The sequence below is a fragment of the Zalophus californianus genome, chromosome 5, assembly GCF_009762305.2.
Source record: "Zalophus californianus isolate mZalCal1 chromosome 5, mZalCal1.pri.v2, whole genome shotgun sequence".
Lineage (NCBI taxonomy): Eukaryota > Metazoa > Chordata > Mammalia > Carnivora > Otariidae > Zalophus > Zalophus californianus.
The window spans coordinates 93,682,204-93,704,863 of NC_045599.1; the positions used below are offsets into that span (position 1 = coordinate 93,682,204).

The 22,660-nt window shown below is 55.7% G+C and overlaps 1 protein-coding gene across 1 annotated transcript in view; it reads right to left on the bottom strand.

Moving 5' to 3' along the window:
* FGF18 (fibroblast growth factor 18) overlaps positions 1-22,660 on the bottom strand; it is a 33,554-nt gene that overhangs the window by 3,172 nt on the left and 7,722 nt on the right. Inside the window, exons 3-4 of the mRNA XM_027606211.2 lie at positions 15,568-15,748; positions 4,239-4,345 (exon numbers count right to left, since the gene is read on the bottom strand). Of these exons, the coding sequence (XP_027462012.1) occupies positions 4,239-4,345; positions 15,568-15,748 (288 nt within the window). The remainder of the gene's footprint in view (positions 1-4,238; positions 4,346-15,567; positions 15,749-22,660) is intronic.

Consider the following 22,660-nt stretch of genomic DNA (forward strand, 5'->3'; position numbering starts at 1 on the left):
TTACCTGCATTTGCCATTGCAGCTCCTTTCTCCTCTGTCCAGTTCCAGAGAGGTCCATGAGGAGAAAGAGTGTGGAAGAGAGGGCAGGGCACTGTCTGTCAAAACTACCTCCCCTCCCCAGGCCCACACGGCCGCCATCAGCATGAAGCAAGGTCTCAGACATGCAAGGAGAAAGCAGAGTGCCTGGCACTGTGTTTGTATGTGTCCAGGTGTACTTACGAGGGCTAAAATTCCCAGCACCCCAGAGCTCGGGAGCCCCTTGGGAGGATCCATGGTACCCGTGATGGTCACAGGACACTCCCCCCCACCTCGCCCATGAGCTCAGACACAGCAGATCTGAAGCTACTGGCAGACCACACCTGGCCTTGACCCTCACCTCTGTTCCTGACTACCTCTATGACCCTGCTTATTGCCTGCAATGATTAAAAAAAAACACCTGTGCTTGGGCCTCACCCCCAAAAATGTTGACGCAATGGGTTCGGGCAAGGCAGATCATCAGTATTTAAGAGTGAGTGAATATCCCATCGCAGAACTTCGGTGATTAAGTAGAATTTGAGCATCTCTCCCCCACCTCCAACCCCACCTCCAACCTCCAACCTCCTCCTTTCCACACTGGAGTCCTATTCCCTCTATTTGATCTGAAGACTGAATCCTGATGACATCATCTGGCCCCTAGATCCCGTCTTACTTGAAACTAGAACTACCCCCTGGACATTTGTAGTTATGTGAGCCAAAAAATTCCTTTTTTCGCTTAAGGCATTTTGAGTTGGGCTTCAGTCATTTACAACCAAAGCAGTCTTCCCAAAGGTGTGGTGGTGGGCAGGAGACTCCTCTGCCCTGAAAGGTCTGGGGTGGCCCTGTGCTGCCCCAAGAGGGCTCACCAGTGATCACTCAGGTGGGGGCAGATCAGAAAATCATCGATCTGGGTTGAATCCTCAGAGATTGGGAGGGGTGGATGCCTAGCACATAGTGCTCCATACTCAACAAGTGTTTATGGAATGAAAGGATGTATTTCCTCCTGGGCCAGAGAGATGTGGGGTCCAGAAAGATGGTAAAGGGAAGGGGGCTACCTGAGCATGCAGGGACGCGGGGCAGAGCGTTGGTATATGATTGTCATAGTACAGGAGAGCTACAGACAGGGGCCCAGAACATCTGAAAAGGCTCTGTTGGGGGTTCGATGCATGGAGGGCCAAAGAGGAGCAAGGCTGGGCACCCAGGTCAAGAGCACCCAAGAAAGCTAACCTGTTAGGCCCCTGCAAAGGAGTCAGAGCCTGAGCTGACCGTGTCAAGGGTTTCCACAGGTGAAGGAGTAACTTTGTGGCCTGGCTTCAAAGAGGAAGTGACTGCATATTTATCAAGTGCCCACCAGATGCCAGCATTATCATCGCCATTGTACAGATGAGGACACCGAGGCTCAGCAGTTAGGGCACTTGACGCCCTGGCCTGACATGAATAATTTTGGCTGTGGGTTAAGACAATCCTCAGAAATCAAGAACCATTTTTCTACTTCTTTGGTGCTTCTGCAGCTCTGTGGCCCGGTACACAGAGCATGGATGGATGGATCCACAATCAAACCTCCGTGAGCCCTCAGTCAAGTTGCGAGATGTAGGCACACGGACAAACAGTGACAACTCGGGTTAGCGACAGGCAACAGAGGACCGTGTGAGGGACTGTGGGCTCCAGGGCGGGTGTGCTGTATGAGGGGTGGGGGAGGCCAGAAGCTGTTGAAGGCTGCGCAGGACTTAGGGCAGATGGGCAGAGGGAGGGGCGATCAGCATGTACAAAGCCCTAACGCCCCACCCAGGGATCGGCAGTTGGCAGTGCCACGTGTCGAGGGCTTAAGGAACCCAAGGATGGGTGGCAGGGCTGTGAGGCCAGGGACGCTCCCCAGGGCCTTGTGGGTCTCCTCAGGGAGTGTGGCCTTTCTCTGGTAGTTGGTAGATGGTGTGGACCCACGGATGGGTTCTGAGATGGGTTGGGGGTGGAAGACAGGGGATGCGCTTTAGGAAGCTGATGGTGGGTAGTGGGCAAAGGCAAAAGCCTGAGGCTGGGACTCCTGAGGCAGCTGCGGCAACAGTTCCAGTGAAAGGACAAAGCCACAACAGAGGCAGTGGCAGCAATGAAGAACAATGCAAGGGTAACCCCAGGACCCTGGGGCCTGACTGCCTAGGAGGCTGTGATGAAACAGCACCCCAAGAGCCTGTGGCTTCTAGCTACCAGGGCCAGAGACAGTGAGGGGAGCTGGGCTAGGCGGAGGGCAACAGGGGGCCTGCCCAGGGCCATCCTGGGGCAGGTGGATTTGGGGGCCAGCCCAGAAGACGGGCGCGCCTGTACGGGGATGGGGGGGCTGCCGCGAGGCGGTGCGGGAAGGAGGGGGCCCTCCCCGGGTTGCGCCGAGCCTGGCCGAGCCAGCGCCAGCTGAACCGTCCCCAATATTAATGACGGGAGAGAGGGCGAGGGGGCAGGAAATCGGAGCCGGCTCCTGTGGAAGCGGTGACTCAGCGGCCAGCCGGCGGGCGGGCGGGCGGTGGGCGGCCGGCGGCGGGGAGCGGGGCTGCTCTTTTGACCCCAGCGCGGCCCCCCTGGGGTCAAGCTGCCGGGAAGCGCGCAGACCGGAGGGAGGGGCTCGCGGGCACCGGGCACTGCGGGCTGCCGCGCGCCCCCCCTGCAAGCCGCGAGGCAAGGAAGCCGAGCGTCCAGCCGCAGGCAGGTTGGGCCTGGGAGGCGGCCCGGGCGGGCAGGAGAACAAAGCGCCTGACGCGGGGCCGGGCCGCGCCGCCACAGGAAACGCACGGCCAGGCCAGGGGACCCGGCGCCCGGCCCGCCCGCCGCCCCTGCCCCGATCCCCTCGCCGGCCGGCCGCCCCGGGACGCGGAAAGTGAATCACTAATTAAAACCACTCCTCGGCATCCCGGAGCCACGCTCTGCGGATTACTATTCTTGTGCTCCCCGAGCAGAAGCTTCAGTTGGTGAGGGCAGTGCGGCAGGAACCTCTGCCTTCCAGACCGGGCTTGGGATCCCGCGCCGCTCTAGTGTGGGACCTGGGACAAGTGCCTCGGACGGCGCCAAGCCTCAGCTTTCTCCTCTGCGAAATGGGGATGGTAGTGGTAGCGACCTCATGGGATTATTTGGGAGCATTTTTGCACAGTGCCTGGCAGAAAGTAGGTGCTCAATTAGCAGAAGCTACTGGTAGTGTTATTGTTAACAAATAAGAAGCAAGGGCACCCTGGCTCAAGTCCCTGGCCTGTTGCACTCTCCCCAGCCACTAGGGCGTGGAGGAGGGGAAGAGGGAGAAGATTTGGGGGATTCAGGAAAACAAAACCATGGCTTAAAACGGGAATCGGAGCCCTGCTTCCTCCTCCCAAGACCGTGTAATAAATGCAAATCACCAGCCAGGGCCTTGCACATGAGCAGGAAGAGCCATCCTCCTTAGAATCAGGATCTACCCTGCACCCCGCACTCCACCTGCCCAACAGAACCATTTTACAAGTTAGATATGGGGGTGAGTAGGGGCCCGGCAAAGGGAAGAGAACACAGGGCCTGAGCACCAGGTAGCTACTTGCCAGTAACACCTTCCCCTGGAGCACCCAAAGGAAGCAAGTGTATGAACTTCACAAACAGGCACACCCAGGAAAAAAGGGGGACACCAAGAAGCACCCGTGGAAACTCAGAGCCCCAGGCATGTGGGTCCACCCCCCATACCCACACGCCACCCTAATTTGTTACATGCAGCTCTGTTGCCTATTCCAAAGTAACAAAATCTTCCTGAAATGCTAGAACCATGAGGCCCAGCGCTGAGGAGGCAGCGTGGTCCAGGCTTCTCTGCAAAGCCCTGGCGATTGTTCAACCAATGCTGCGGCCCCAGCCCTCGGCCTGCCACTTCCCTGTTCTCAGTCAGCAGACACACGCAGGCAGGGAGCCCCTGAGTCCCTGGGGGTCCACATCCAGCAGGAGAGATCAGACCTCCCCAAGGTCATGGCCATGGATACCTCAGCCTGGCAGGCTGTGATGTGGGGGCAGAGAAGGGGCTAAAGGAAGAGATTACAGTCAGAATCTCCCTCTCTCTCTCTCTCTCTCTCTCTCTCTCACACACACACACACACACACACACACACACACACTCACCGGGCTTGTTTTCCATTTGGGGCTGACAAGGCCCTGAACACCCTGTTCCAGCTACCCAGTGTTACCAGGGGGAACCCTCCCGAATACCCTGGGAATTCCAGACCATCACTCACCTTCCCCACGAGCTTGCCTTTCCGGTTCATACACAGGTAGAATTCCGTCTCCTTGCCCTTGATCCGGACTTGACTACCGAAGGTGTCTGTCTCCACTAGGAGCTGGGCTTCGAAAGGCAGAAGGAGAACAAGACACATTTTTTTTACCAGGGGCAATGGTTTGGCTGAAAGGCTCAGCGACATGATCTCTGACCCTGTCCCTGGACCCCCTCACTGCTCCAACATTGGGCATGGGGGAGGCTTTGAACAGGTCTCATTGGGGCACCCTGCCCCTTAGGTAGCCAGAGAAGCCTTCCGTCCTGTGTTCTCCACCCCCAGCCTCTCTTTGACTCCACTTGGGACCTACACGGCGCCAGCTGGAGGGTTGTTCTGCCCCTTGTGGCTAAAGATCAGTGTGTTCTCCCCTCACCCACCCCACCAGCCCCTCATCTCTGTTCCCGGAACAGGACACACAGCCACCAATAACCCCAGAGAAGTAGCAGTCTCTAGAATGAGGGCACAGAAAAACGCATGCGAGTTTGCACGGGCATGCTCACACCCTGCCTTGGGGGATATCAAGCCACTTCCTCCAAAATTTAGGTCAAAGGCCCCTCCCTCCAGGGCAAACATGTAGAACCCCTTCTATGTCCCCTCCCCACGCCACACCTTTGTAACTTAAAGTGGGGAAGGCCCAGAGAGGGGAGGTTTAAGGCCCCGGGAATGGAGGCTATCTTCAGAATATTCTACTTTGCTCATTCAAGGCCACCGAGGCTGAAACATAGCGAACTTCCAGGAGCCCAGAAGTCCCAATCAGGACCCAATATTCCCTGGTTCGAAGTAGGAGACCCCACACTAAACGACCCACTCTCCATAGAACCTCCCTTAGGAGAGGGTGGTGTCCAGAGCTGATCCCCCAAAGCCCTGACTGAGCAAGGGTGTCATTGTCAAAGGGTGACTGTCCCTTGATTAGGCATGCTGTGCCTAATCGCCGTCCCTCTGCCAATCCACTTTTTCTCCCCAGTAAGGTGCTGTGTGACTTCAGTAGGCCACACACACTCTCTGAGCTCTCTCTCCTCTCTGGCCTTGAGTTCCTATGCCTGGTTCCCTCCCCAACACCCCCTCCCACCGCTTGCCTATGACTCCCCCATTCTCACCCTCCCATCTCTGACCCTTTGCTTCCCAGCACCTGCCCCTCCCTCACCCACAAACTTTTAATTTCAGTGACAAGGGACTTACTTGCTTCTCCATAACAAAAATCATAGCCCTAAATAGGGCATCCTTGGAGCCACAAAGCGTGTACCTCGGTGCCCCTAAAATACACTAGGTATGATTTTAATAAAAAAAAATTAAAAATATATACCCTGGTGCCCTGCTGTGAAAATTAAAACCATCTGGAACTCAGGATTTCCAATAATTAATCTAGCCTTCCTTTGACACCACTACTAATTAAAATATGATACCCCACCTTTCCAAGGAAAATAAGAAGAATTTACATAAAATTTAAAGATCTAACAAGAATTTAGTAATTCTAGAAACAGGGAGGGAGGGGGAGGCACATTCTTCTCTCCACCTTCCCCCATCCCTAGTAAACACAGTCAAGAAAATTAAGCAACAGTGAGATAGGGGGTTACAAGCCCCGCATCCTCCCTGCTCCCCTTTAATTCAAACTCCCTGTAACTCTCCCTGGGAACCGAGGGCCAAACATCAGAGCAGCCTGGGGCTTGCTTTCTGTGTCTCCTCGAAATGCTCAGGCACCACACAGGACGGAGGTCATGGGGTTCGGGAGTGTCCCCCATCCCAGGGGGGTGAAGAAGACAGCACATGAGAGCTTTGGAACGCGCAGATCTGGGAATGAAATCTCGGCTCCACTTGCCAACCATGTGTTCTTGGGCCTCAGTTTCCTCACCTGTAAAATGGGTATAATCATCCTTAATCTTCAAAAGGTATTGTGAGGATTCCACAAAAGGAGGCAGAAAGGACCTAGCACCTGTTCTCAGAGGCCAGGTGAGGGAGGTAACTATTGTATTAAGTTTCGTAATAACTGCAAAACTAAATCCTTTTCCCCTACAGACACACACACACACACACACACACACACACACAGCATAGTGGGAAAAAATCAGATGTGTGTAAAAGGGCAGAGGTAGAGCCAAACTTGTCTTCCCAGGCATGCCTTCTGACCTGAACTTCTTCAGCATCCTCCAGGGTCACAGGCATCCCACCCTGCGAAGTGCATCAGAACATGCTTTGGGCTGGGACTTATGGGGTCTGATTCCATTTCATGCTGGGCTGTGTGACCTTGAGCCAGGCACGCCACCTCCCCCCAGCCTCAATCTCCTGATCTGTGCAAGGGGGAAGGGGAGGCTCACCCCTATTCTGATTCGCTCTGGGATTGGGACAGAGCCTAGGAGAGGGGTAAGGATGGGAGACTATAGAAAGGGGCTCAGACCCCAGGACTATGGCCCAAGAAACCCCAAGTGAGTCTGAGGGGAAGCCTGTCCCTCTCCCACCATATGCCTGGACCTCTGTCCCCAGAACAGTTCCTACCATTCTGGCTCCAACGTGAGCCCACTGAAATTTATACTTCACCTTGAGCTTGGGTGATTTTGTCCCCATTTTATAGTTTAGGAAACTGAGGTTCAGAGAAGCAACCCAGCAGGAGGGGCTGCCATCAGGTCTGCCTAATTTTCTGCTGGGGCCTGGGCATTAGGGGAGGGCCCCCAACTCTGGGGAGATGTAGTCCTCTGCCCCCCGCCAATCCCGCAATGCTCATCAGTCACAGCCTACCACAGATAGCTGCCCTCACCCCAGCATGGGGAAGGTCTGCTCCAGATGCCATGCCGGGGAGTCTGTTCTTCCCGACTGCAGCAGGCCTTGCAGTGACCTAGACTCCACTTGGGTGCATGACATAATGAGGAGGGAGCCGGGCCAGAATTATGTAAAGTCTGCGGGGAGTAATAGCGGCAGCAGTTCTCAGAAAGAGAGAGAAAAAGAGAGAGAGAGAGAGATGGAGAGAGATGGAGAGAGAGAGACCGCCCCCCCACCCAGGCCAGGTTTGCTCCACAGCCTACTTCGTCCACAGCATCATGGCCCCCCTGCTCATGACCCAAGCCCCCAACATGCAACTCTCAGGGGCTTAGAAACCTCAGCTGGGCTCAGTTCCATTCTCAAGGCCTGTACCAGGTCAGGCAGGAGGAGTCTGGGAAGTTATCTGGCTCCACTCCTCATCAGACCTCCTCTCTAGGCATCCCCTCCAGACTGCACAACTCAGCAGCCTCCTCTCTCTGCCAGAGAGATCCTTTAAAAATATAAAATCAATTTTATCTCTTTCCTGCTAAAAGCCTCCTAGGGATCTCCAACCCAAATAAAATCTAGCCTCTTCCTGGGGACCCAGATGGTGCACATGCTCCAGCCCCTACTGATCCTTCCTACATCCCACCCTCACTCACAGCCCTCTGGCCAACAAGCCTCTTTGCTGTTCCTCTCTGACACACCACGCACACTCCTGCCTCAGGGCCTTTGCCCTTGCTATTCCCTCTACCCGGAGGCTGCCTTGCCTAGAGCTTCCCATAGAGGCTTCTCTTCTCTTAGGTTGCTACTCAAATGTCAACTCCTCAGAGAGGCCTTTCCTGGCTACACCGTCCAATGTCTTACCGCCCTCCCCAGTCCAGCTCTACTCACCCCTGCTCCATTTTCCTCAGAGCTCTTCTCCAGATGGTCTTAGTTGCTATCTTTTTTTTTTTTTTTTTTTTATCTGTCTCTCTCCACCAGAAGGTAAGCTCCACTACAGCAGGGCCTTATCTGTCTTATACACCACTGTGATTTCTAGAGCCTCGCCCATATCTGGCTCACAGGAAATGATCAACAAGTAAATTTTAGTAAATGCATAAATGGCTTTGTGAGGTAGATATGAGTAACACTATTTAAGGTAAGAGTTAAAGAAAACAAGATTCAGGGAGGTAAAGGGACTTGCCCAAGGGCACACAGCTGGTCAAAGCAGGGCAGATGTGAGGACCCAGTCTGACTCCACGGCCAACGCCCTCGGCCACTCCGCTCCCCACTGGCCGGTGCTACTCCTTCCACTCACTAGAACTCTGAGCTCCCACCCACCTGTCCCCAGCCTCAGGATTATTACCACATCTTCCGACTTGCCATGTGACAGAGGGGAAAACCGTTCTCCTCTCCGGGCCAGGCCCAGGTGATCCCCAAGGCCCCTTTCAGTTCTGCCCCTCTAGAAATATTATCAGTAATCTCCATTTATTTAGAGCTTATGATGGAGTGGGCACTATACTCATCCTGTCACTCATAATATCCTCACAATAATCCCACAAGGTGAGAACGGTTATTATCATCCCCATGTGACAGGTGAGAAAACTGAGTCCCCAAGTTACGCGGTGATGGAGTCAAAACCCAGGCAGCCTAGCCCAGGAGTCTTGGTCTTACCTTGTCCGCAGCTCCCTTTACCTTCCCTCTGCCTTGGTCCCTTCCCTGGGGGAGCAGGCGAGTAAACATCAAAGGCAGGGAAGGTCTTTGCTTTGACCTCACTTTCTTGATGCAGAGGGACTATTGGTAGAGATGCCCACAGTGCCCTTTCTATAAAAAACGCGTGCTGCCTTTTTCCTTCCCTATTTTTTTTTAAATGCTTGAAATAACAATGATAATTTAAAGGTCCCAACAAATACTTATTTGAGCATTTACCATCTGTAGGCACAGTGCTTAGTCTGAATGTGCAGTGCCTCATTAGATGCTCACAATCCTATGAGGTAAGGACTATAACACCTATTTTATAGATGAAGAAACTGAGGCACTGAGCAGATAAGTTACATGCCCAGAGCCACAGAGTAGGGCTGAGATTTGAACACTGGCTGAGTAACTCCAGAGCTAGTCTGAGAAAGACAGAGATTCCGAGGTAGGCAGAAGGGGACAGATATCCTGCAGGCCAGCCACGGCGGGAAAAGGGAAGTGACATTGACTGACTGAACTGATTGACTGACTCCAGTGTGACTCCCTACCTGGGCCTCCCAGCATGTGATCCAGGGCCTCCCTTTGAAGACTTTTGGTTTGAAGCATAGGCAACAGCAGGGAAAGACACAGAGAGGCAGCCAAAAACCAGAGACACAGTGCAAAGAGAGACACAGGAGACAGGAACCAAAGAGAGGAAGCCCGAGAGAACAAAGCTGGAGAAGGGGGGTTTCTTTTCCCCCGAGCCTCAGCCTCACCAACCCCCCGCCAAGACCTACAGGAGCAGTGTGGGAGCCAGGACCCCCCCAGGGCCCTGTGTGAGATGACCAGCAGCTGGCGGGCCACTAGGGCTCCAGGGCTGACTGCATGCCTGGTCACTCTCCAGGTGTCCTCCAGCGAGGAAATGTCCTTGCCACCAAAGGCACGGGAAGGTCAGAGCAAATCAATCCTCCCTTCGTCCCTCTGAAGGTGGACCAGGTGGAGAGGAAGGGGCGGGGAGAAGGAATGCTTTCTGGAGATGTTTCTACATCACTGTCCACACACACACACACACACACACACACACACACACACACACACACACACAGCCTTTCTCCCAAAGTTCCCTTCTCCCTAAAGTCCCCCAAGGAGGTTTGCAGCCCACGTGGGCTTGCTGGAAAGGAAGAGGGAAAAAATCAATAGGATTGATCAGGAGCTATATTTAATCCTAGCCATAGCTCTAGTGTGGCTATTTCAGCTGCAGAGTCAGCGAGGTGTGGGTGACCACTCCTCACTGGGGACAGAAGTTATGGGACATGAGCTCAAAGGGCAGCGGTTTTGATGCCTCTTCCCAGCTGCAAGGGCCCTAGGGGAAGCCAGGTCTGTTGCTCGCTATACCCGCACTGCCTGATGCAGAGCTGGAGGCTGGAAGGATGGAAGGGAGGACGAGAGGTTGGGAGAAGAAGAGGCAGGGAGCACCAATTTGTGTGCCTGAGCTCTGGGCCAGGCACCTGCCCCAGGGGGAGCGCTCCCAGACACACACATGGCTCATCAAGCATATATTGAGCACCTGCTTGTGGCTGGCTCTGTGCATGGTGATACAGCAGCGAACAAAATAGACAAAAGCCCTCTACCCTCAAGGAGTTTGCATTATAACGGGGGAGACAGAGAGCAAAAGGCTAAATATGTAATAGAATACCTAGTAGCAATAAATGCTAGGAAGAAAAATATGTCCTTGAGGAGACAGAGACAGCAAGTCTCTGGTAAGGAGAAAATTGAACAGAAGCCTGAGTGAAATGAGGGAGCAAGCCATGAGGATATCTGGGAGAACAGCATCCTCAGGTTGAGGGAACAGCAAATGCAAAGAAGGCCCTTAGCCAGGAGCACACCTGGCCTGTTGGCTGGTGGGTGGGGCTCGAGCCGAGTGGGCAAGGAAGAGGCAGTGAGGCGAGCCTGGAGTGGTAATCAAGAGCCAGGCCATTCTGGGCTGATCCAAGAATTGGGATTTAATTCTCAGAGGGACAAGCGCCTTTGAGAGTGAAGTGACACAGTCTCACATTTTAGACTGCTATATGGACTATGGGCATTTGACTCAGAGAGTAGGGGGTCTCTGCAGCATCAGCCACACCAGCCCTTGCTCCTTATTCAAACACAGCCCTCCAGCAGGTACCAGGATGAGGGAAATGGGACCAGAGGACTCCCCTCACTCTTGTCATCTGCTCAGCAAAAGGTCTGGAATGCCCCACACACCTTCCTGCCTGAGCCACACAAGTCAGTCCCAGATCATGCTTGGAGTTACCCCGTAATTATTTTATTCATTTACCCAGCAACATTTAAGTGCAGACCTGCTTTCTGCCAAGCCTTGTACTGGACATGGGGACATGCAAAAGGGCCACTACTTTCAAGGAGCTCATGTTTTCAGGAGGGCAAGGCTGAGCAGGAAGGTGCAGGTCCATGCTGGGATGGGCTGACTCCTCCTGACCCCACACAGCAGTACCACAGCTGGAATCACAGACGAATCCATGCCTGAGCTCTCGAGGAAGCCAGCGGAGTGCTAAATCCACACCCCTCACCCAGCCCCCCATGAATGGTGAGGAAGCCCAGGCTCAGGGAGGGAATGAGAAGGACCCCAGGTCACACTGGAGTTAGAGAACTAGATTCTTCCTACTCAGAGTCAGTCCCTGAGATGGAGCAGGGTCTCTGGCCTGGGAGCAGCGTGAGGGCTAGGACCAAGTGTGTCTCACCACTGTATCTCCAGGGCTCAATAATTCTGTGCCGAGTGAGTTAGGGACCCCAGCTCAAACTGAGAAAAGATCAGACTACACCCAGCAAGAAGGTCCAAAGACCCTGCCTCCTCGGGCCCAACAGGAGCCAGAGCAGGCCGACCTGCTGCTTGGAATCATGGCGAAGAAGCCTCTTAGGCCTGCAGCTGACATACCAGGGCCCCACGGATGCGAGAGAGACCTGGCCCCTTCTGGGAGCCCCAGGAATCAGTTCCTGAGAGGGGAACCTCTACCAGAGCCCATGAGAGTACCGCCCCCCACACCCATACAACAGCAGTGAGTTCAAGTAGTTAGTATTCATAATTTTTTGCTTTAATAATCATACAATCTGTGAGCATAAGAGATGCTCTCATTTCCATTACCCCATTTCACAGAAGAGCAAAGAGGATCAGAAAGGCTAACTCAGATCCGAGATCTCTAGCCCGCAAGTGATGGAGCTGGGTTCAAGTCTTGTCGAATTCGGAGTCTACATTCTCATCCCCTCAAAAGATCAACTTCCTGGCTGACACAGCCCCTCCAGTGGCCTGCCTGGGGGCAATTCTGGGCACAGTCCTGGGAGGCTGGCCTACTACAAAACACTGAGTTTGGGGGCTTTCTTATCTTTTTATTTTCTGAAGTAGAAAACCCTTTTTTCAAATGAAAACAGGAAAGAATATCCAGTCACACTGCTTATAAAAGCAGAGTTGCCCCCACACCGCCATTCCCACCACCGGGGTCCCTCCCCACTCCCTGAAGGCAAACTCAGTTTGTGCCCCCCCGCCCCCCAACCCAGCCTCCTCCTCTAAAACTCCACCTCTGTCACTGGCAGCCCGGCCCCTTGCAGCCAGGAGGACCTAATGCCTCCACACCCCGGGCTCAAATGCATCAATCTCAGAGGCAAGTCAAGCGGGCCTTTCTCATCCTCACTTGGCAGAGGAAGAAACTAAGCCCAGAGCCAGACACGCTTGCCCCAAGCTCCGCAGGCTGCTCAGTGGCAGAGCGGCAACAAAAAACGAGGTGTCCTGCCTCCTGGTGCTGTTTCTGCAACAGAGCCACTGCCTACACAACACAGGTGGCCAGGGCCAAGGGCAGGAGGGCCAGATGTAAGCATCCTAGGTGGGCAGGGTGGCCCTACCCGGCTCATCAGCTGTCCCCTTCCCGAAACCCTCAGCTTCCTGACTAGCACGCTTGTCCCTCCAGCACCTGGCCCACCTTCAGGCACCTTAGAGTGCTTGGGGGGAAAGCTTTGGGGAGCCCTGGGGAGATCCTCTTGCAGAAGAGCAGGGTGTGATTTACATCTATTCAGATCTCACCAAAGACTGCTCCTGGATGTAAAGATGTAAAGCAGGCCAAGAGCTCCTGGGCCAGCCCCAGACTAAAGTGGGCCCGTGCCTTGTGCCTGCCCTGAGTCTAACACCTCAGGATGCCATTGAATCTGAGAATCCGAGTGTCTGTCGGGATTCCAGATTCCAGATGTTTCTGGGGCCCCTGTTTATACTTGGTGTTTGCTGAGGTTCCCAGACTGCATTATAGCTGCATATGAATGCAAGTCTCAGACTGCATCATTCTTTCAGCTGCACAGAGTCCTGAGAAGGAGGGACTGTCCACTGCCTGAGGTGGGGCGCCTGGCCTGACTGGAGACTACTGGCTGCCCATCCCCCACAGGCAGGGCAGGCCCCTACCGCAGCCCCATCCTCCAGGCTGGCTTGGCCACATAAATCACCCTCCCAATAATATTTGTATTGATTATCTAGATTGGAAGCCTCAATTGGCTCCATTGTCTCACTTCCTCTCCCGGGGCTCACAGATGGGGTCCCTTTGCCTCATCTGCGTTTCTAATGCGACACTTAAATGAAGCAGCCTCAGCAGCCAGCAAAGCCCCACGCTGCCCTGGCGGGGGCTTGGAGAAGTGATAAACATATTCCTTGAGAGAGAAAGATTCAATCTGGGGCCTGTGGGGCTCGAGAAGCCAAAATGAGCTAGTTCCGGGATACACGAGGTGTGGCCCATCCGCACCATCTGGGCACGCGTTAGAAATGCGGAGCTCAGGCCCCACCCCAGACCCATCAAATCAACATCAACATTTAACAAGATCCCTTGGTGATTCCCAGGCATGTTAATGTTTAGGAAGCACTGCTCTAGTATGCAACCCTTGTATTGTACAGATGGGAAACTGAGGCCCAGAGGAGGCAAAGGGCCTGTCTGATGTCACACAGCAAGTGTGATCCCCTGAGTCTCTGTCTGGCTCAGGCAGAGGAAATGAGAGGCAAGTGACTTCCGAACAGAGGGGGTGGCCTTTTTTGGGCTCCTCTCCCTCCTGAGCTCCTACCTCCTGTCTCAGGGCGTGGACAGATGGTTCAGACCAGGCCTGGAGGGGCCAGCAAGAGCTCCGGGGACTCCCCAGGAGGGCACCTCCCTCCCGGCCCCGGCCAGCCAGCTGCCCCTTCCCTGGCAGCAACTGGACAGCAGATCCCAGGGAAAAGCGCCACCTGGGTCCGCCCAGCACAGCGGGTGGCCCGAAGAGACAGAGGCCCCCCCCCCCAGAGGCAGCCCGAGGACCTGGGAGACATGGGGAGGAGGGACTGGAAAGCTGTGATCCAAGGGAGGGAGGCAGGGAGGACAGCTATGGTGGGGAGGGGGGGAGACAGACAGAGGGATGGACAGACACAGAGGGGAAGGGGTGAGCACCAGGAAGGAGGGGAGAAGGACTGAGAGAGAGGGGTCGAGAGAAAAGCAGGGAGAGAAAAGCAGGAGTGGCAAGACTGAGAGGGGAAGAAGGGGAAAGAGAGGGAGGGAGGAGAATGGAGCCTGTAAAGAGTGATGGCACAGGGAGAAGGGAGGCAGCTGGCCTGGAGTCGGGGAGCCCAGCCCGGCGCAGCCCTGCCCGGCCTGGCCCACCCCAGCCCCCAGTGACGGCGCAGCTGCCACACTTGGGCCCTACCATGAGGTCAGTCCTGCCCCGGGGCGGAGGGAAAATGAATGGGGTCCAAGATAAAAGGTCCAAGAAATTATTTGTCTTCTTGTCATGTCTTGACTGCAACGAGAAGGGGCCGGCGGGCAAGCGGGGCATCATCCCAGAACAGCCCAGACTGGCAGGCCCACAGTGCATACCCGGGGCCCCAGCCCCAGCCCCAGCCCCGCGCCTTGGCCACCCACAGCCCCAGCTCCCCTGCCCAAGGTGTTGGGGCGGGGCGGGGGGCCCTGGGACACCTCCCAGAACCTGGCTTAAGAAGGCAAGGTCCAGGGCCGCCTGGGTGGCTCAGTCGGTTAAGTGTCTGCCTTCGGCTCAAGTCATGATCCCAGGGTCCTGGGATCAAGCCCCACATCGGGCTCCCTGCTCGGCGGGGAGTCTGCTTCTCCCTCTGCCTCTCCCCTGCTCGTTCTCTCTCTCTCTCTCTCAAATAAATAAATTTAAAAAATCTTAAAAAAAAAAAAGAAGGTAAGAACCCATGGGGCAGGGTCAGTATTTGCTCAGCACTGGTCCCCAGAATCCTCTCGAGGCTCTGGGAAAGTGGAGTCCTGTCTGTTTCTCTCACTGCTGAGGGTCTGTATGAGCTGGGGGGTGGGGTGGGCAGGGAGGCAGGGTGTCTCATTCCTCCTGGCCCCCTTGCAGAGGCAGCACGAGGTGAGGGATGGTTCCCAAACACCCCAGAGGAGGGCTGAGCGGTTTCAGGGTCAAGGGCAGGTCAAAGGGGAGATAGCTCAAGCGCTACGAGCACCATTCCTCACAGGTGTGGAGGAGAGCACGTACCCGTGCTCACACCCATGTGTGCCCATGTGCACCCACACTCACACCAGGCCGACTTCCGCACGGCAAGCAGCATCCAGAAAGCACTCCCTGGAGGCTCCCACCTCTCTGAGCACCCGAACCCGGGGCTGGTGAAGCAGTGCCGTGGGGAGCAGCTCCTGGCTTTAGGCCGTGCCCAGGGAAGCCAGGGATACCCACGACCTTTCCCGGCAAAGCGGTGAGCACTCCCCCCAAGGCTCTCCCGAGAGACACGACTGCACCTGCAGTTTGCAGAGGAGGTGCGGGAGGGCCAGAGAGGCTGTGCCAGGAGCAAGGTTACACAGCCAGGGCAGGGCAGACCTGGGATGTGAACCCGAGGGCTGGGAGGCACACGGTGAGGGAGGAGGGGGCTGGCACCTACCATACTTGTCCCCGTCCTCGCCGCGGGCACTGATCCTGCGGCCCAGGACCTGGATGTGCTTCCCGCTGGTGCGGCTGTAGAGCTGGTACAGCCGCAGCTGCTTACGGCTCACATCGTCCCGAGCCCGCGTCTGGTTCTCCACGTGGATGCGGAAGTCCACGTTCTCCTCGGCCGCCAGCACCTGGCCAGGGAGAGCGGCATCAGGGATCTACCTCGGAAGTCCCGGGTGCCCTGCACGTGGGAGTCACTTTCACACCAGAGAGCCAGGGCCCCGCTCCGTGCTGGCTCCGGACCAGGCCCCGGCGCAGACCCGTACCTGCTGTTACCATCCCCATCTCACAGATGAGGCAACCGAGGCTCAGAGAGGTGAGGCATGCTGCCCGAGGTGGCTCAGCCAAGAAGTGGCAAAGCTAAGAAGCAGGCCTCGGTCTACTGGACAACAAAGCTTGCTCTGCCTTTCCACCAAAGCCCCAAATTAAAGCAAGAAGTACAGAGCGGAGGTTTCTCCTGTGACTTTGGGCACACAGACTCCTTCTCGGTGAAACAGTCAAGCAGAGCCCCTACCCTGATTATGTTCCAGGGTGGCCGTGAGAATAAAGTGAGCAAGTGGGGAGTAAAGGATCAAAGTCGATATGAAGATGGGAGAAGGAGGGGGGGCATATAACGGCTGGTTGCGTGCACAGCAGGGAAGGACAAAGGCCTGGCAAGTCACCCTGAGAAGGAAAGGGCCAGAATCCACTGTCACGTGTGCCCCAGGAGTTGATGCCAGGGGCTCTCCTCTCCACAACCAAGCACCCTCACCTGGCATTCGCCCACACCCCTGGCGTCTCTTGGAGAAGACTTCATTTTGCATCTCCCACCAAAACTCCCTATATCCCCAGAGGTTTAGTTCACATCTGACCACATCCTCCGGGAAGCTGTCTCTGGCTACGCCAACATGCATCTCTCCAGTCTCCCTTCCCGAACACGACCTCTCACCTGGACAACTTGAAGCCACCTCCTCACCAGCCTTCTGTTCCCACTATTGCCCCCTGGTTGTCTGGCTTCCACCAAATCCAAACACCTTGAGTAATGCTCCCCCTCCACACTCTCCGGGGCTTCCCATCACGTTTAGACAAAGGTCCCTACCACAGCCTCAAGGTCCTCAGGATGAGCCCCCTCTTCACCCTTCACTACTCCCTCACCCCACCTTATACCGGCTGCCTTATTATGCCACTGAGCGTTCCAAACACAAAACACACACCGGCCTCAGGGCCTTCACACTTGCTCTTCCCTTGGCTTCAGTGTTCTTTCCCAGATTTCTACATTCTGGCTCCTTTACTTCATTAGGGTCTCTGCTCAGTGTCACATCCTGAGACTGGCCTTCTTTGACTATTTTTCTGAAGCAGCCCCCACCCCGTCACTCTCCATCTCTCTACCTACCATGCTATGTTTTTTCCTTCTAACACTGACCAACCTGACATAACATCTACTTATCTGGTTTTTGTCTGTCTCCCCCCAACATTACATTGGCAGTACCATGAAAGCTGGGGCTGTCTCCTTCTTGCTTACTGCTCTATCCACAGCATGTAGCACAGCAGAAACTCAAAACATTTGTTGAATGCATGAATGAATGAACAAATGAACACTGAAAAGATGTGGAGTCCTGTCATTCCATTTACTATTAAATTAGGTTTACCTAGGCCCTGCTAAATGTATGCCTGTCCCATCCCATCTTAACCATAAAGCTGAACAATTCTTGAAGCCCAGACAGTGTTCTTGGTTTGTTCTGTGTGCCCACGAGGTCCGACAGGATGCTGGGCAGGCAGGACCCCACTCCCATGAGAGCATGGCCCACTCAGCCTGTTGCAGAGCTCTTGGGACCAGGGCTGCGCAAGCATCTGTCTCACCTCTCAGTCGTGAGCTCCTGAGGGCAGGGACCGTGTTCTCCTCATTGCTACATCCCATGCCCAGCCCAGGGTCTCTGTCCCCAGGCTGACCTGCACATGGCCCCTGTGGCTAGCCTGGGCCCCACAGGCACTCCAGCTGGACCACATTATTTATCCTTCACTATCATCCTCAAGGCGGAAATATTATCCCACATTACAGATGAGAAAACTGAGGCCCCAAAGCTAAGCTGACGAGGTCCCAGAACAAGCAATGGCAAAATTAGCCCCAGTTATGGCTCCAAAGGCCCTCTTCCAGCCCCATTTTGCTGGGCCCCACTTGTCCCACCAGCACGATCAGGAGGAGGTCCCAGGGTCAGAACCCAGGGTGTGCCCTTCCCTCGCTAAGGGGCCCTAGGCAAGTTACCAACCCCTCTGGACTTCAGCTTCCCTAGAAAATGAGAGGGGTGACAATGTCACCCACCCCACAGGCTGCTCCGCAGATGAAATGCAGAAAGTCTTAGAACAGTGCCCAGCACAGAGCGAGTACTCAGGAGGCAATAACTAGGAGAGCAAATGGCGGCCCTTTCAGAGGCTCACAGTGAAGTCCTGCAGACAGAGCCTCTCTGGAAATAGAAGCAGACCACACCCCCATCCCTGCAGACAGGGCACCTCCGCACACACGCAGTCTGGGAAGACGCTATTGCCCCTGACCCTCCAGACAACCCTGCACATTGGGAATGCTTATCACCTCCACTTAGCAGATGCAGAAACCAAGGCTCAGGAAAGTTAAGTCGGTTGCTTCTAGCCACACAGCCAGGGGTGCGGGGCCTGGCACCTGGCCCACCAAGGGTGCACACCCTTCCCTCTCACTCTTTTCGATGGCCAGCCCCTGTGACCAATCCACAGCCAGGGTCTGACACCTGGGACCCACCTCCTCTCATAGCCCGATGCTCAGGGAGGTGCCCCCTGAGGTTCACACCTGGTGGGCACGTGTCCTGAAGATCCCCCGCCCATGGCCCTCGACCTCCCCAGAATGACTTCCTGAGGTAGCCTGGCCTTGTCCCCTCCCCCAAGGGCGGGCCTCCAGCCTCCTTCCCTGTCCTCCAACTCTCCTCCTGCTCACAGGAGACCTTATCGACCAGAGGTCAAACCAATCTCCTTACCCTGGGTCCCCAAGGGGAGCTGCCCTGCCCCAGAAGCCAGCCTCCTGTTAACGATTTTCTCCCTGGCCCACTGGACAGAGGCAGCGCGGGTGACCCAGGGTCAGCAGGGGCTATCCAGTGGCCCTTCCCCAGGATGTGGAGGGAACAATTCATCTTGCCCAGCTTCCACCATTCAAGCCACATTCTGTGGTCATATCCTGCCCAAGGGAGGTAGCAGGGGTGGCCTCTGACACATAAACAGAGTCCATCCTTCTGAAAAGGCAGAGAGACCCCTGGGCTTCCTGGGCAAGACCTCTGGGGAGCCCCAGGCCTTTGCACAGGTCAGGTCCTCTGCCCAGGAAACCCTGCCCCCTCGGCCCAGCTGACACCTGCCCTCAGGTGCCTCCTCTGGAAGTCTTTCCTGCCCCCCACCCTCCCAGCTGGGTTAGGGTCTCATCCTCAAGGCGGAAATATTATCCCACATTACAGATGAGAAAACTGAGGCCCCAAAGCTAAACTGACAAGGTCCCAGACCCACACTACACTATAATGGCTTATCATCCTCAGACTGCAGCTTCTCCGGCTCATCCTGGGGTCTCCAGCTCTGGCCCCAGGAGGTGCCCGGCGAAGTTTTGCTAAATGACTGTGGCTAGAAAGAGGGAAACCTGGAGGCCAAAGTCTGCTCCAGCACTTACTACCCAGAGAAGCAGAGTGCCCCACAGAGGGGTGGCAAGGGGCATTCTTAAAGCTATCAATTGCTGAGCTTTCCTCTGTTCCAGGCGCTCTGCTAGGAAGCCCTCTAGATGTGGTGCCTCCTTAGCCAGTCCTGGAGGTGGGCACCCATTGGAGCTCACTACAGAGAATGGACCTCTGAGGCGCTTCTCCAGGGCCACGGAGCTGGAACATGGGCAAGCGGAGCTCTAGTGTCTGCCTCAGGAACATTCTTTCCCTCCTGCTTTCCTGCTCACTGGGTGGCAGGTCACTGGGCCTGGGGGGGAAGGAGGGGGACTGTGTTCCAGGCCTTCCTGGAACAGCCGTAGCTGCTCTCCGCAGGCTAACACCCCCCCGCCGGGGCACAATCATCTGGGGTGTTCAGAAGCTGCAGTCGGAAAAAAATGAGACTACTGCAGCTCTCACAAGGTGAGCAGGCTGGTACATCCAGGACGTGTCCTTGGGCACAGGAAGGCACCTTTGTCACTCTGCCTTCCTCCCACCCCAGCTTCTCTTTTGGGTCAAAGCAGCTTTTCCCACAGTAGGATGGCCTATAGTGGGGTCCCCCTGCAGCCCAAGACCCCCCATTAAGACCCCCCTCCGGCCAGCCCCTTCCCCGCCCTGAGAGCTTGGGCTCTGGTGGGAATATTCACTCCCCAGTCCAGGAATGGCACAGAGGCATCAACGGCCTGACAGGTTCAAATGTCCCCCAGCGTGTGCCGAGGCCCCAGGCCCGGGCACAGACAAGGCGCCCAGTGGGACAGAGCTGCCCGCCTTCGGCCTGGCCTACAGTCTCATCCTTGTGGACACAGCCCTCTAACACTCAGGGTGAGGCACACTCGGCCTGGCTCCCCACTGCCCACAGCACGGTGCCCACTCGGGGTCCTTCACCGGCTAGCCTCTTCTACCTTCTGAGCTCCTTCCCTTAGGCACCTTGGGGTGAACCTTCCATGGGGTGATTTCAATGCCAGCTGCCAGACATCAACCCAGGTCCCCTCCTACCGGGGCATCCATCAGCCACCCCTGCTCCGTCTGGCTGAAGATTTTGGCTTCACTGACCCACCCCTGTTCTGAAGACATGTTTGGGGGCTTCTATTTCTTCCCGGGCCGCACCGCCACCTTCCACAGACGTCCGCCTCGTCATGCATCACTTCGGCGCACACACCACATACGTTCAACACGATGACTAGCACGGACTGACCACCGATTTGTTTGCTTTCTCTAACGCTCAGTTTTCTCACTGACAGGATGGGGACTGCAGATCACATTTACCTCAGAGAAAGGAACAACTACAACTGTTTTCTTTTTCTTTTTTTCTTGTGTTTTGTTTTCTCAACAGCCACTGCTTCTTGAGCATAAGAACCACTTTAGGTCAATGGCCTTACGTAATTCCCAGAGTGGCCCCATGAGTCAGTGCGAGTATAGTCCCCATTTTACAGAAGAGGAAACTGAGGCTTGGAGAGGTGGCATCGCATGTCCAAAGAGGCGCACTAGTGAGCAAAAGAATCAGCCTAGAGCCTAGAGCCCAAGCACTCTAGCACTGCACCCTCGCCAGCCTTCACTCTCCCCTCTCTCCACCCCCTCCCCTCCCTCAATTCAGGATGGCAACGGGTTCTGGCCACAAGCCACAGTGGGGGGGGGGGGGGCAGGGACTGGAGCAGGGATTAAACATGAAAGGGCTGAAGGCCTTGAGCTCACTCCCCCTACTCCAGAGGAGGATGGGGTCACACTGCCCCCTCCCGCCCAGGTCCCCATCCTTGAGGCCTCCTACAATCCATGCCCCTGTCTCCAGGCAGCCTGCCCAGAAAGGGAGGGTCTCCTCGGTCCCCGGAGGGGCAGCCCCGCAGACTTCCGGCCACATTCCACCACGGCCTGCCTCCTCCAGCAGCAGTGTGGCCAGCCCCGCCAAGGGCTTTCAGAGCTTCTCCACTTTCTCAAGTCCCCCCTCCAGGAGTGGGCCCTGGTAAAGTCAGCCCCGCTCGCCTCCCCAAAATGCAGCTCCCCAAACTCTTCCTAGAGAGCAGGCCTGGACTCGGGCCCAGGAGCTGCTGCCAGCCCCAGTGTGCTGTGGATTATTCTCTGAGAGGCTGAGACTAACGCGGGCTCCCACTTGCTGGGCACTTGCTTTGTGTCAGGGCCTGGGCTAAGCACATGGCAGGCATGGGCTCCCTCCTCCTCACACAACCTGGGCAGGTCAGAATGATTACCATCCCTACGACAAAGGGAGACACAGAGAGGCCAAGTGGCTTACCCACGATGTTGTACACAAAGCAACAGAGCCAAGATCTGGACCCACCTCTGGCTCTAGAGCCCATGAATTTCCCCCAGCTGGCATCTGAGGACAGAAAAGGGAGGGGGAAGGCCAATCCCACCCCTGGATGTGAGTTTGGCTCAGATTCACGCTCCCATTCACCCCTCAGCTCCAGGCTTCTCCCCTCTCTCCTGTCATAGTCCCCACACCCAACCCAGCCAGAATCGTGATGTTGCAAAGGACCCTTCCCCACCCCCAGCCTGTCCATTAAGCTCCCAGGGCTATCAATGTATTGATTGGCAGGGCTGAGGCATCAGCATGGGAGGGAGGTGCTGCCACCCAAGGCAGCTAACTAGAAGCCCCTCTCCCCACACATCAGCCTTCTCCCTACAGGATCGTCAATATGGGTACCTCCAGCAGTCAACCCTGAAGCCAGCTGGGTGAAGGAGGCAGGACCCCTAAAGACTCAAGCTCGCTTCTTTTCTTTCTTTTCCCCTTCCCTCCAATCCCTGTTTCAATTCCCTGTCCCTTGAAGCACGTGGGTGGGGAGTGGTCCGGCATGCCTACAAGATAATAAACAAGCCCTTTATTCCAGCATTCAACGCCCACCATGGCCTTTTACATCACCCCTATTCCTGAACTTGATGCTCTAACTGGCTCAGAGTCCCCTGAGCACATCAGGCTGTTCCCTGCTTCCATGTAGAGATGTCCCATGTGCCTGCAACGGCTTTTCCATACATGCACACGTACACACACACACACACACACACACACACCACACACACACACACACCACACACGCACACACGCACAGCACACGCACGCACAACACACACATATGCACACACGCTTGCACAGGCACGCACAGCACGCACGTACAACACACACATATGCACACACAGCACACACACAGCACACACATGCACAACACACACATACACGCGCACACATTACACGCACACAACACACATGCACACACATGCACACACAACACACGTACACACACACATGCACAGCACATGCACGCACAACACCCACACATACACACGCACAGCACAAGCGCATACAACACACACATGCGCACACACGCACACGCGCACAACACACATGCACACGCACGC